This window comes from Drosophila teissieri, chromosome X, assembly GCF_016746235.2.
Source record: "Drosophila teissieri strain GT53w chromosome X, Prin_Dtei_1.1, whole genome shotgun sequence".
In the NCBI taxonomy this organism is placed as follows: domain Eukaryota; kingdom Metazoa; phylum Arthropoda; class Insecta; order Diptera; family Drosophilidae; genus Drosophila; species Drosophila teissieri.
In genome coordinates, this window is record NC_053034.1 from 3,462,807 (window position 1) to 3,476,788 (window position 13,982).

Here is a 13,982-nt window from a genome sequence, read left to right on the forward strand (position 1 = left end):
CCCAAATTAAAACATATTAAAATTATAATTAAAAATCAAAAGATGCAAAAATGAAAAGCAGTGTAAATACCAAAAGAAGAAGCATTTCCAGTGGGCAAATGGCCGAGCGGATCGTCCGCACTGCCAGATGTTGCTGTGGCATGGTGATGTGTTGCATGCTGCTGCTGTACCGCTGCTGCATCATTCTCATTATGTGTTCCCGCTGCCGCCGCCGACGCCGCTGCAGATGCTACTGCAGCAGTTGTTCCTGCACCCGTTCCCGTTCCCGCTGCTGCTGCGGCATTGGCTACTGCAGCAGTGCCACTGCTGCTGCTGCCAGCCAAGGTCAGTGCATTGCGGGCGGTGAGAACCGCTCGAATTTTCACAAAAGCCGCATTCAAATCGAGCTTCTCATCGGACCAATCGATGGCACGCGCCTCTTGCTCGGCGGCCAGAATTTGGAATTGCAGCTGCAACTGTTGTTGCTGACCGGCGGCAACAGCCGCTGCCGCTGCAGCTGATGCATCGTTGCCGCTACCGCTTCCGGTGCCACTCCCACTGCCGCCCGACAGTGCTGACGCCCCCAAGGTCGCTGGCAGAAGTTGAAAGTGACTCACCCGCTTGTGATTGTCCGGCAGATTCAGATAGCACTCGTTGTCGAATCGGAACTGCGACTGTATTTTGTATTTTGTAGTTTTTTTTTTTTTCATTTTCACAGTGTTTTTTTGGCATATGGTTTGTTGTGTGTGGTGCAAGTTTTTGTAGCAGTGCAGGCGGACAGGAAGTTCAAAAAACACGGAAAGAGAGAGAAAAAAGAGCAAAAAAAGAATGTATATATATTTAAATATATATAAGAACAAATGACGTTATTTTGTACAGACGAGGACAGTTTTGCTGCGGCATTTCGGCTGTGCAAAAGTGGTGCAGTGGTGCGTGCGCTTGACCCTCGCTGCTGCTGAAAAGGCGATGGTTGTTGGGCGGGTGTTGGCAGGTCACCGGGTCACCGGGTCACCAGTGCAACCACCCAACCACCGAAAAGCACCACCCACTAACTACCCGCTCACTCACCTTGTAGCCGGGACCCAGGCGATGCATCGCGCAGATTTGCTGCGTGGTCAGTGCCTCGCTGAAAAGGTAGATCGCCGACATTTGGCCACAGAAGACGCGCTCCTCGTCCAACTCGGGGGTGGCTCCAATGTAGCACTTGTCAAAGGGCTGCAAACGATTGGAAAATGTATTTAAATGCGGAAGTGCTCAATGAGGAGCTGGGGAATAACCTATAACCTATTAAAGGAAAGCATAACTATCACTGCTATGTTTTGTTCTAGGCTGATAAATGCACCAACAATAAATTGATACATGCTTAGCCCATAGACACAAAACAACTGAATAAACTGAGTTGATCAAATACAAATAGTACTCACATCGTTTGTGGAAACAAACCAGGCCATCTCCGTTGAAGAGGCCAGCTGTCCATTAACGAGGCACTTGATTTCGCTTTTCGTCCAACGATTGTATATATACACTATGGCAATCATGTACCACTGAAACAGATAGAGAAACCGAAACCAAAGTCAAGGCAAATTCATGTGATGTGTGTTGAGCGAGTGGTAGTGGGTTAGTGGGTTAGTGTGGGATTATCTTACCTTTCGTGGCTGGAACTCGTATTTGACACAATGCTGAAAGCCCTTGCCCTTGACCTTCATCGAGGTGAGGACGAGGCAATTGCCCACAAAATGCGCCGTATAGCCCACGCCCTTTGATGTCTTGAAACTGGAAATAACAAGGAGTATTCACTTGAGTTCTATACCAAACATATCCTACACACTTTTCTTTTTTTTTAGCTAAGTTTTGACTCGAATTGTGTGGGCTTTGGGCCCTGTACTCACCAGTAGAGGTAGGGCTTCTCCCGTTCGATATTCACCGAATTGATGGGATCCAGGCGGAACCAGGTGGTGAAGGTGAATCCGTTCTCATAGGGCCATTTGGCCAGTGGCGGCAGGACCATGGCCTGTACGAACGAAAACGGAAATGAAGCCGAAAAGCGATTACAAACTAATTCGAATTTAAGCACCATCAATGCACCGCTATGCTAAATATCAATTACGGTCAGTTTGCCACTCAAAATCTTTGGCAATTAACATTAATAAGCCGCATAATTGACTGCGCATATACATGTGTACATAGGACCTTAAAAACCCCCAAAAAGCTTCGAATTCCGTACCCGCAAACGAAGCTGTATAAATCTCGGAGAGGGAAATACTTTCGAGTGGCTAGGAAACTTGTGGCACATTCCATTTCACAACACAAACTACACAGACTGTGTGTATTTCCTGTGGCAACCTCAACTCAAAGTCAGAAAATACCAGAGCCAGAAATGCAAAAGGAAAGCCAGCTGAAGACAGGAATTCAACAGAAGGAGCCGCAAAACAGAAATGAACCGAAATTAAAAGGAAATGAGCACATTTGATTTATCATCAATGATGTGGCTTTACGGCTCGCCGACGACGTTTGCTGAAAAAGGATAAATTCGAGATTCGAACGCAACTACTATACATACATATGTATGTATATAGTGTACCACTATGAACTCTGGCTAGTCAGGTGAAATTCTGCTGGTAGTCCATAAATTCAAGTCACTTTCCTGTGCTGTCTGTTTGCAAAAATATCGTTATTTTATAATATTTGTCTCTGGAAATGCCATTTGACATTAGCCGCTTGAGGCATCTGGTGAATTTATTGCAATTTGATAACAAATATTTATGCATTTAATGGTCAGTGCGCAGCGTTCGTCACTCATCGTTTCCTGTTTAAGACAATTATTATTTATTAGCCCTATGATGGCTTTAAATACTTGCCACAATTGCTGACGACCAACAATTAGTATGCATCTATTTGACTGATTCAAGTTGACCACTCATTAATTTTCATAAAACCCATGTTTAGTTTCGTTATTGAATCTTTTATTTGCAATAGTTATTACGTTCACTTTATGAATTCACTTGCTTACTCTTTAGCTCTTCAAAATATCAAATTTCATTTACTTTGCACTTATCTAGTGGTTTCGCCTTTTGCGAGATGGCGCCTTTTTCGGGGGCCAAGAAGAGACAAAATGGTCTAAATGGGTTAAGGCCAGGCAAACGTGACAAAGGCTGACACTGTTGTTGGAGTTTTGCTGCGGTTGCAGGCACCACACACACTCACACACACACATACACACGCACACACTCACTCAGTGCCACTCTCTACACATTTCCCCAATTTTCGCCCATTTCCTCGGACAGAAGTAGTGGGAATGTCCGGTTGGTGGAGCAGGAAACTGAAATGGTGCCCTGGTGATTTTGGGTTTTGGCTTTTCCGAAAATCTCATTATTCGAATCGAGTCCCGTCGTCATCCTGTTGCAATCAGCACCATCAATGGCATTAGGCGTGCTTGTGGATCGCAGATTGTTGGCTAAGTGGACTGGTGGTTGATTTTCCCTCCAAAAAGCGGGCTAAACGGAAAATTAAAAAGAAGAACAAAAAAAAACAAAAACAGCCCCAAAAAAAGTATCAACCCAAAATTAGAGGGAGGGGGCTGGGCTGTGGATTTCATGTGGATTGAATGGATAGGTGATTCTTTTCGGCGATTTAGCTGGGTGGCGACTATCTATTTATTAGGCATTTTGCGACAATTGCGAAACGCTATCCATGTTCGATGCCAGCATCTGACTTCCAATTCACTTTATGGCATTTTTTATGTATTTATGGGGGACATGGACATATCGATAGAGTGCTCCCCCATTCCCATATCCCATCAAAGAGCAAAAATGGGAGTGGTCAAACTCACAGATAGATAGCAGGCACACAGGAAAAAAAATACAGACAGACATACATACTGCCGACTACAGAGTGGGAAAAATACATTTCGAATTCGTTTTAAGTGCGACGCAATAAAATAAAAGCCCCCGGAAATGTCGACGGGGGTGCAATATGGAGCCCCCTGGGGAACCTCTTCCTGTATTGTATGTGACGGCTATATTCGTATGAGGCCTTTGTTTCACACAGTTGCATTCAATAAAAAGATGCCTGCTGAATTGCATGGTCTAAAATTGCAAATATCGTCCAGAGAACCATCAGTGTGACGAACCAGACGAATCGGGTAGACGGAAATTTAAGCTCCTGATGGCTGAAACTGTCGTTTAAAAACTGGACATAAACACTAGTCGAAGAAGCTTCCCTAAATTTGTTCTCATAAAGATAGATCTATAGATCTGCTATAACCAGTATATATTTATCGACGTATGCATCCATCAATGTATGCGTTTTGTTGGTACTCACCGATCCCTTGCGGCCCGGAAAGCTGAAGAAGACGTCCGGTCCGTTGCGATGTGGCATCTGCCGGAGGACGTTCAGCAACTTGGCCGAGTGGCGCGGCCACTTGCCGTTGGTGGCCTTCATCGTTCCGAAGAGCAGCTTCAGCTCCTTCACCGTTATGCTATAGCTGGCCAGCACGCCCAGCATCTCGATGAGCAGGTCTGAAAGAAGGGGTTTGCGGTCGAAAGGGGAAATGGGTTAGTGTCAGTGGCAGATACACACGTTTATGCAATCCATGTCAGAAGTTTATGACTCTTGAAATGCTGTAATAAATGCTGCTAATCCTCTTTATTAGCCATTCAAGTGATTAATATTTGTTCGAGTGTTAAATAACAAGTTCAAAGATTTCCCATCCAAATCAGTTCGTTGAAATATATTATTTTCGATATGCATTATGTTGGTATAAACAAAATAAGCTACACGAATATAGATACAGAGTTATTCAAGCTACATGTTCAAGCCATTAAATGCGGAAAGGCCGGAAATGGGCTGAAGGCCTAAAGGATATGCGCAAATGCTGCTGACAGCCTGCCAAACGCAACTATGTATGTGTGTGCTTCTGAGTGTGTCTGTGTGTTTGTGTATGTTTGGCTGTGTATATGGGTGTTTGTGGCAACAATCAAGTTCCCGTTTTAGCACAGGTGGCAAGTTGCGAATGCGAATGCAAATGCAAATGCGAAGCCAAATGCAAAGTTCTCGCGTTCACCCAAGTGGCAAGGACACGAGCTCTCACAGCGAATACTAGCAGGCAGAGGGGCATGGTCGGTGGCGGCGTAGGAGGAGGACGGGCCATTGGGGGCGTGGCCGGGGCAAGGCCATCAGCTATATTGCATTTGATCTAGCACTGCCATTGCCAGGCGCGAATAGAATTTCCATTCAATGGAAGGTTACACAAAGTTGCGTCGAAAATAGCAGCTGATTATTTTATAAATATATAGGAAAAGGAAAAGTGATCTTCACAAAACCAATTAACATTTCTACATGGCACATTTAAGATGTAATTAATTATTGGCAAAATGTCAAGGCAGTCATCTTCACAAATTACTTAAAGCGCTGCAGCACATTTACTTGCATTCCCCTTAAATAACTTTTGGGTTTCAATTGACTTGCAATATATGAAATTTTAATTGTGAAATTTTAATAGGAAAATTCGCCGGGGGTAAAAGTTTTTGGCCAAAACTATTTCCATCACTCATCCATGTCTCCAGTGAGCCAACGATGACGATGGCGATGACGAAGATGATGAGTTTTCTGGGTGAGGGAGGAGTGTTGCCCCGTCTCGCTCGTTTTCTGCCATCTTCCCCTTGTAAGGGCTGCATTTTCAATCAAGTTTTAGCCAAAAGCTTGGCCAAATAGTTATTAATTCCGGAGTTCAAACTGATTGCCCACCCCTCTTGAGTCTCCCCGCCCCCATTGCCGTCTCGCCACTACCACTGGCCACGCCCACTCCCGAGGGGCAGGCCGACGTCGTCTGGCTTTCCAGCGAAAGCTGCGCTATTCCCAAACTTCATTTGTAATGCACACTAATTGAAATGGGACGCTCGGGCCGTTTTAATGCTTGGTCTGTTGGCTCACCTTCTGAATGCCGCTCAAGCTCACTGGCATATTCTTCCGCATTTACACTCTCCACCATACGAGGCACTAAAAATATTTATGTAATATCGTTATTCTCGGTATTTGGGGCATTGGGAAGTGAATATTGATAGATTTGGGGAAATGTTTCAACGAGAAATTCAAAGTTTATCGAAATCTTATATTTTTCAACGTTGGTCTTATGGAAACTAACTTGTTGTGTTAGTTACACACTGCTAAACTGGTATTTACGTTGAGATGAATTGAGGTATTGAGCAAAAGCGGCAGTTTGAACCTTTGGGCCCCTCTGGTTGACCCAAGTTATCCAGCTTCCAACCAGATTCACTGGCCATTCCCCTGCGGCATTCCCAAGACGACAGTGTTGCCCGGTTGGTCCCCAGTTGGTATTCAGCCCCCTGGCTTTCTCAGCTTTCCCAGCTTTTCCCGTACTTTTCCTCTCATACTTTAGCCCCTTCCTAGCGCCACAGCTTCATCAGCATTTAATTACATTTTCCTTGGCATGCCAAAGTTTTTACTGCCCCAAACTCATCATCATCATCATCAGTGGGAGAAAAATCAGCGGAAAGAAGAGTATATACATTCTCATATACACATATATATATGTATATGTACGGATAAAGAAATGAAAAAGAAGCAAGAAGTGAGAGCGTTTAACGCAACAATTTCTCTTATCAAATTTTAGCGATTGCATTGTCGAGTTTTTAAGCACTTTAAGTTATAGCCCAGAGAACTAGGCAATTTTTCTTCTTCCCCTTACAAATACAGAAACGTATAGACAGACGAACATATACGGACGTATTTTATGTGGAATCCAAGAAGTTGCTACTCTAAGCTGAACTTTGCCCGAGACAACGAACTTTTAACTTATCTAATTTCTTGGCAAGTGTCACGTCTTGGCATTTGTCAGGTGCACACATACACACACACATGTAGTAAAACGCTGAAGACAGACATTCCAAATACACAGAGAACATAATTGGCCAAAATGTGTTGTTCTTTTACAATAATAATAATAAAAAAAACAGGTAAAACTTAAATTTTTTTTATTTTAAAACTGTTTATATTTGTGTGGAGTAAGAAAAGTCATGCAAGAGTTATGGTTAATTACCAAAAAAGAAAAAGGAAATTGAAATAAACCCAATTTAGTTTTCAACATCTTTCCTTCTGTGTATGTATGAAATTATGTCTTTGTTTGTGGTCTTTTTCCCCTTCGGCATTCTGCTTTCTCCATGTTTCACACACACACACACATGGAGCTCAAAAGTCAGCGACTGCAAATTGACAGCAGTTACAGTTCGTTAAATGCGGAATGAAGGAGAAGAGGGGGCTGTGTGGGTGGTGCAAAAAGAGATATGGTTGTGGGTGGTGGCGGTGGTGATGGTGGTGGTGGTGAGGTAGTGGGGTGCTGGGATTTCGTGGAGACCGCAGATGTGTCATTGACTTAATAAAATCAAAATCAAAGCCAAAGGCACGCACATGCTTAAGGCATCATGTGTGTGTGTGTTTCTGTGTGTGTGTGTGGTGGGGGGAGGCAAAACGTGGGTGGAACGGAGGGTGGTGCAGGGCGCGGTGGTTTGGCACAGTGGGCGGGGCCAGCGAGGGTCGCTAATGAAGAGCAAATTTGCTGCCGAGCTGTGCCGGCCCAATTCACTCCCCCATTTTCTCTGCCTTTTCACTCAGTGGCCCGCTGGTTGGTTTCTGGGTGGCTACTGGGTGGTTCGACGGCTTTCCAGGGAGTTGGAGGGGTGGGTGCAACTGGGCGTGTCAGTGCTGCTGACAAGCGTGAAATTAATCGAGAGGCAATTCAGCGGACCAGACCAAAAGCAAACCGAAGTCAACTTGGGATCTATTCAGACCAGTCAAACAATGGCCGAATGTGTAAACTCCATTGTTCCACGAACCAGAGACCGCTATCAGTGCCCCCAAACAAAATTTTGATTAAAATGCTCCTCATGAAATATATAATCATCGACGAATGGTGCCATAGAAATCTATCTGTATTGAAACTTTCATAGTGTATTGTTTCACAATTTAGACACCTTTAAAAGAGTTTTCAATGATTTCACAAACTAGACACCTTCAATAGAGTTGACACCACAGCTGTGCACAGTTGCAACATTTAATTAATATTTTAGAAGGCAATGCAATGTAATTATTATTTTTACCTGCCACAACCGTTTCGGAGCGCTGCAGGCGGACGAGGACATGCTCGATTAGGCCGACATCGGTGCAGGCCTGCAGATTGCGGACGCTTTTGCGCAGGATGGCGATGAATACGCTCCAGATCTCCGCCTGCAATGGAAGAGCGAACAAAGCAAATGCATATTAGATGTGTATCAACGAAAATATAGAGATAAATCTTGTATCTGTTGCAAGGATAAATAGAAAATCTCGAAAGAATAATGGAGAAATCAAAGTATCAATCAAGTATTGCCTTTGCCTCTTGCCCAGCTCGATGAGCAAAAGTAAAGTGGCTCACACAGACACATGCTCACTCACACACTCTGCACTATGGGAAATTTGACCACTTTTTCTGGCCTAAAATAATAACTCCAGAACGGGGAAAGATATTTAGTTTGTGTTTTTTGTATGGGGTTACACTAGTCCATATCTTTAATGGTACCAAAAATTGTGGGCGTGGCACCGCCCCTTCTATGTTTTGTAATTTATAACTCCAGAACGAAGAAAGATTTTTAGTTTTTTTTTTTTGCATTAATTTGCGCTAGACCATATCTATACGTACCCCAAAAACCGTGGGCGTGGCACCGTCCCTTATATTTATATTATTTATTTTCGTAAAGCCTTTCTATCATTTTGTATGCTTTTTCTTATCTTAGCAAAAACAACTGATTTCGTGATAGTGTTTGCATTCTAAATTATTTTACAGAAGTTTACAACAATAATAATAACAAAAATTACAAACAATGCAACAACCGCCTTGTTTAACTCCCGTTTAGCATGAGATTACTCTGAATTTGGAAAAGTAGGGTTAAGTCTAAAATCTATAATTTCTCCAAGAATCGGTAAAAGTGGCTTTTTAAATTACAATAATCTGAACAAGAATTAAATAAGCTACAACATGAGGTATATTTCATTGATGCAATCTGCTGCAATCACTTTAAATCTCTATTCAAAGTTAGGTCATTATCAAAAAAAATGCTTTTGTACGGCAACTTACATTTTTATTAAATTACGGGTACAGCATAAGTTTTTTTTTCTATTGAAGGTGGCAAAATCTTAATAGAAAGCCCACTGATTAAAATACTTTTTACAGAATGGAAATTAACGCTTTGGTTCCAAAGATATTAGAACTTTTGTAACGGAAGAAAAACTTAACGTAGCAGATTGTTGTTTTTTGTACGCGCAACAGCTGTTTTTAACAGCTGATTTCTTTGTTGTGGCGCCATCTATTAAAATTTCTAGTATGCAGCACTAAAGATTGGTTGATTATGAATGCGTACACTAAATATTATTTTAATATTCCGACTTTCAGAAAATGGGTTTTGGCCAGAAAAAGGGGTCAAATTTCCCATAGTGCTCTGGCGCACACTTACAACACACACTCGCAATCACATGCAGGGCAAACAAAGGCAGGAAGTGGAAGAAAAAGACCAAAATAAGCAGCTCACGCGCTCGAAAGTATGCAGCACTTATCTGCGGATTTCTCCTCTCTGTCTCTCTCTCCCTCTTTTGCTTAAGTATGCGTGCGAGTGTACGTATGTGCTTGTGCTTGTGTGTGTGGCTAATGTAAACAGTCATTGAAATAAAGTAAAATAATGGAAAGTAATGGCAAAATAATCGCAAGCCAAGACCGAGTTTTCCTTCTCGAATTTCGTTTTTCCTTTCAGCGTTATTGCCTCAATTCTCCAGAACAAAAGCAAAGCGCTTGACGGTTCTTTATGATTATTGCCTTTGGCACACACAAACGCACACACACACAGAGATATATTCCCTCGAACTGAGAAGATTGTACATTGATTGCCAATTGCAGAGAAAATGTTGCGAATATCGCTTTGAATATATATTTCCGTTATTCAGTTATAATGGAAATACCAGAAATATAAAATGAACAGAAATTTGTATAACAAATAAATAAACAAAATTGTGACATGAACAGGCTAGTATTGTGCTAATGAAATCCAATGACATTAAACTCTTGTTCCATTATTCATATCAATGGCATGCTTATCAGTTTTAAGGCTCGTTTTACGCATCATTTATCGCTGATTGTATTTTTCGCGTCCTCCAGCTACGTTTTCTGTGTTTGTTTTTTCTAATGCACAGAACACGCATAATTTAATTCGTCGATTTAAAAATGGACCACACAAAGTTCAGTTTTTTTTGTGTTATTTTGATTTTCCCCGACATTTTCCTTTGGGGCATCAGAGCACACCGGGTATTGTGGAAAACGGCTTTTGCATATACAAATTGTACTTAAATTCCAAACTCACTGATGTACACACGTAATATGTATGTATGAACTTTTGTGAAAAATCTGAAATACTCTTTATTTCTTTGCATTTTACTGAGCTGCACCACAGGGCACTTATTATTACCCGGAGTCCTTGGTCCCTTGCCAGCTTTTTCCGCTTTCCCAGCATTTCTCGCATTTCCTTGTTGGCTTTTGAGTTTGGGCCTCTTCCAGTTTTTCCTCCGTTTCTCTGCTGGCCAAAACGACAGTTAGTTTGGCCAAAACTCGTTTATTGCTGTTTGCTTAACAATTGAATTGAAGTGTTTCAGAGCTCGATTATTGGTCATAGAATTTTGAAAGTAACTGAGCCGTAGAATTAGTTATTTATGCATTCTTTTTAAATATCTTTTCTGTAGCTAGAGTTTGATGGCTTAGGACAGATTTGCTGTTGAATAGGCTTCGAATTTATTTCACATTTTACATTTATTTGTATAATGAAGGCGCTTTTATCAATGTACCCACATAACACATTAAATCAATACTAAGAGTTATGGCCTCATAGCTTTTGGTCATTTGATTTACTGGGTGTCAGAGCCCCTATCCCATGGTGCGCATGCCAGAACTCGTTGGGAATCATAAGTGCCCATTGACAAATTTTAATTTTCACTTACATTAACGATGACGTGGTTGCAAAATTAATGAATGTGCTACATTGTTGGTTGATTGTTGAAAGTAGCATGCTGCAAGTTGATTGTTAAAATGTATTGTTTATTGTTGAATGCTTATAGTTAAACATTGTTTTTTTTTCTGTTCTGTATTTGACGTTGTCATTTGGTGTTTATTTATTTTCTTTGCATTCAAGCACATTTTATGTTTCGCTGCGGGCGAAATGAGAAAACAAAACAAAAGTTGATTTGACGCCGCTGCGTTTTGTTTTTACAGCATTATTTCTTAATAAGCGCCAAGCTGGATTTTCCAGCCAGCTCCCCGCGAATTTTCCGCCTCCGTTCATGGTGTTTTCGCTTTTTTATTTTGTGTGTTTCCATACCAAATCCCCTAGAACGATTTGCGCCCCATTGAGGAGATGGAAAGCGAGGAGAAGATAAAGAAAAAATTAAATAATAAGAGTAGAAACTTCAGTCGGATTTTATTACGTAATTGGGTAGCAATTTCTTCATGGCCCAGCAACAAGAACAAGAACAACAACAAAAACATCAACAAGGGGAACCAGAGTTGCCACAGCCACTGAGCACAAATTAAATTTGGCCTTTTCCATCAAACTCCTCCCTACCCTCTCGTCTCTTCTTTATGTCTGTCTCTCCTCCATCATTTTCCACGGACAGCCCCCATAAGTATGCTACAGAAATGCGGCTGCTTCTTTGAGCCGAGATTTTTCTACTTTCCGTTATTTTTTGCTTATATATATTTTTTTTTTGCTCTTTTACTGCGGAACTCAGCCGAGCATTTTCATCTGCTTGTTGCTCGCTTTTTCGTCTCCAACTCTCGTTGTTCCTTGGCCAGGTTAAATTGAGCATCGCGTGTCCAGCGCGGCCGGTCAAAGGCCAAATGGAGGAAAATTAAAAATTAAGTGCAAAGTTTGCCAAGATTTTTTGTTGTTGTGGGCCCAATCCTCACCGAAATAGGCAAAATACCTATAAAAATTCCGTCCACCACAACAAGATAAAATTTACGCAATGGCAAAAGTTTAATTGCGCGGCGTTGAGCGTTATTTCGAAGAACAATCAGCAAAAAATGGGGAACTCGTATAACAAAAAAAATCAATCTTAATTCAATCAATGATGAATTATCATTATGATGAAATTATCGTTTATAATAAATTATTTCTAATTGTTAAATCATTTAATACTTTATTGCCATTCAAATAATATTTCTCAGCGATGTTAATCTCTCGATTCTTTCAGTGTGCAGAGTATCATGCAATTTATTTGCAATTTACTACAGTTGAACCTCCTCTCTCCACATGGAGACAATTTTCTTGTGCACTTTACTTTTTGTTTTGCACTCATTTTCCACTTTATCAGCGATTTGTGTGGGTCGTCGCTCTGTCTCTTGCTGGCATTCGCCAGCTGTCTTTGTCTGTGTTGGTCCTTGGCGCAGTCAAATCGTTTCGTTTCAATAGAATTTCAATAAATTTATCAACGTGTCTTGGCTCCTCGCATCCAGCTCCACCCCATCCATGATGCCATGGATCTCGCCCTGTTTTTCTCTAAAACACTCTCCCCTCCTGATGATTTTCCATTTCCATTTTCCATTTGCATCCAATGTCTGGTTGAGCGTCTGCGATTTTTCCTTTTGGCCCGTCGAGCAGAAACGGGCAATCGGTCGTATACTTTATCAGGCGACAGCGCATCGTTTGCATGCCTGCAGTGCGAGTTTTTCCTCTAGTCTTACTTTGGTTTCTTGCCTGACTTCTCCACCCCTTGTCCGCCCCATCATCCATCCCATTTTCCTTGATTTTTCCCTCGTCTTCAGACCGACCCTCCTTCTCCTCCCGATTCCGCACTGAAACTGACGCTTCGTTACCCCTATTCAATTTCAACACCCGCCCGTCTCTATCTTTATGTCATCTTTTTAGTGCCGAGCTGCAATCTCCTTCCTTTTTCCTCAATCTCCTTCTTGTCTTGGGCAATGCGCTTATGTGCTTCCTTCCTGACTTTCCCTGCCACCCACCCCACCTAGATTTTGCACCCATTTTCCACCCAATTTTCTCTCCACAGAACGTGCCGCCTGGCGAGCCAACTGGTTTTCCCCTTTCGCAAATCTGCTGCGGCTCTAACGGAAATTTATTATTGACAGCATCTGCCGCTGCAATGCAAACAACTGTGCAAGAAGGAGTTTGCCTTTGGAAAATGAGGAAAATCGGGTATGAGGTATTGGGAAAATCGCAGGCATGGCATATATGTACATACATGTATGTACGAATGTATGTAACATATACATACGAACATGCAAAATGCTGGAGTCGGCAATTTTGCAAACTAAGTAGCGTGTGCCTTCTTCAGCTTGGCAGTGTCTACTGGCTGAATGGCTGAATGACTGGCTGAATGGCAAAGACACAGACTGAAATTGACGTTATGCCACGGCTGATGTGCATAACATTGACACAAAGTGCAGTCGTGGCCAAAAAGACCCAAGGGAGTGGGAAATTGGCGGAGGAGGGGAAACTCCGGGAAACTGCTCATTCGATTGGTGAGTCATCAACGGGGGAGACAGGCGAACAAAGTGGCGGCATTAGAATGCCCATCATAGTTTCTTCTCTCCTGCACCAAAGAACCGAATATTATTTGATGTTCCACAGAAACAAATAATCGCGTTTATAAATTGACGTTAGCCAAAGGTAAAGAGAATGGTAGTTGCCAATCAAATTTGGTGTTTTAGTCCGCATTTGAAACTGACAAATACAATTCAATTCATCAAAATTCACATTCATAGAGGTGGAGCAAAATAAACTGACAGGTATTACTGGGTTTTCACTCATCCATTATTTAATGCGCCCGGAAAAGTGGTGGGAAATCGTTTGCGACAGCTTTTGTGGGGTTGATGCAAGCGAACGGATGTCTGTTCCTGGATAGATTGCTGCTATATCTTTAATGGACGTCCTTGTCAGTCGATGATGCTGTTG

The 13,982-nt window shown here is 42.1% G+C and overlaps 1 protein-coding gene across 6 annotated transcripts in view; it reads right to left on the reverse strand.

Annotated features, from left to right (window-relative positions):
- Positions 1–13,982, reverse strand: part of LOC122624511 (neurobeachin) — a 162,253-nt gene that overhangs the window by 24,847 nt on the left and 123,424 nt on the right. For all 6 annotated transcript variants that reach the window (XM_043804120.1, XM_043804117.1, XM_043804115.1 and 3 more), the window contains exons 4-10: positions 8,094–8,220; positions 4,300–4,496; positions 1,869–1,990; positions 1,626–1,752; positions 1,404–1,523; positions 1,048–1,194; positions 71–653 (exon numbers count right to left, since the gene is read on the reverse strand). In XM_043804120.1, coding sequence (XP_043660055.1) covers positions 71–653; positions 1,048–1,194; positions 1,404–1,523; positions 1,626–1,752; positions 1,869–1,990; positions 4,300–4,496; positions 8,094–8,220 — 1,423 coding nt within the window. The remainder of the gene's footprint in view (positions 1–70; positions 654–1,047; positions 1,195–1,403; positions 1,524–1,625; positions 1,753–1,868; positions 1,991–4,299; positions 4,497–8,093; positions 8,221–13,982) is intronic.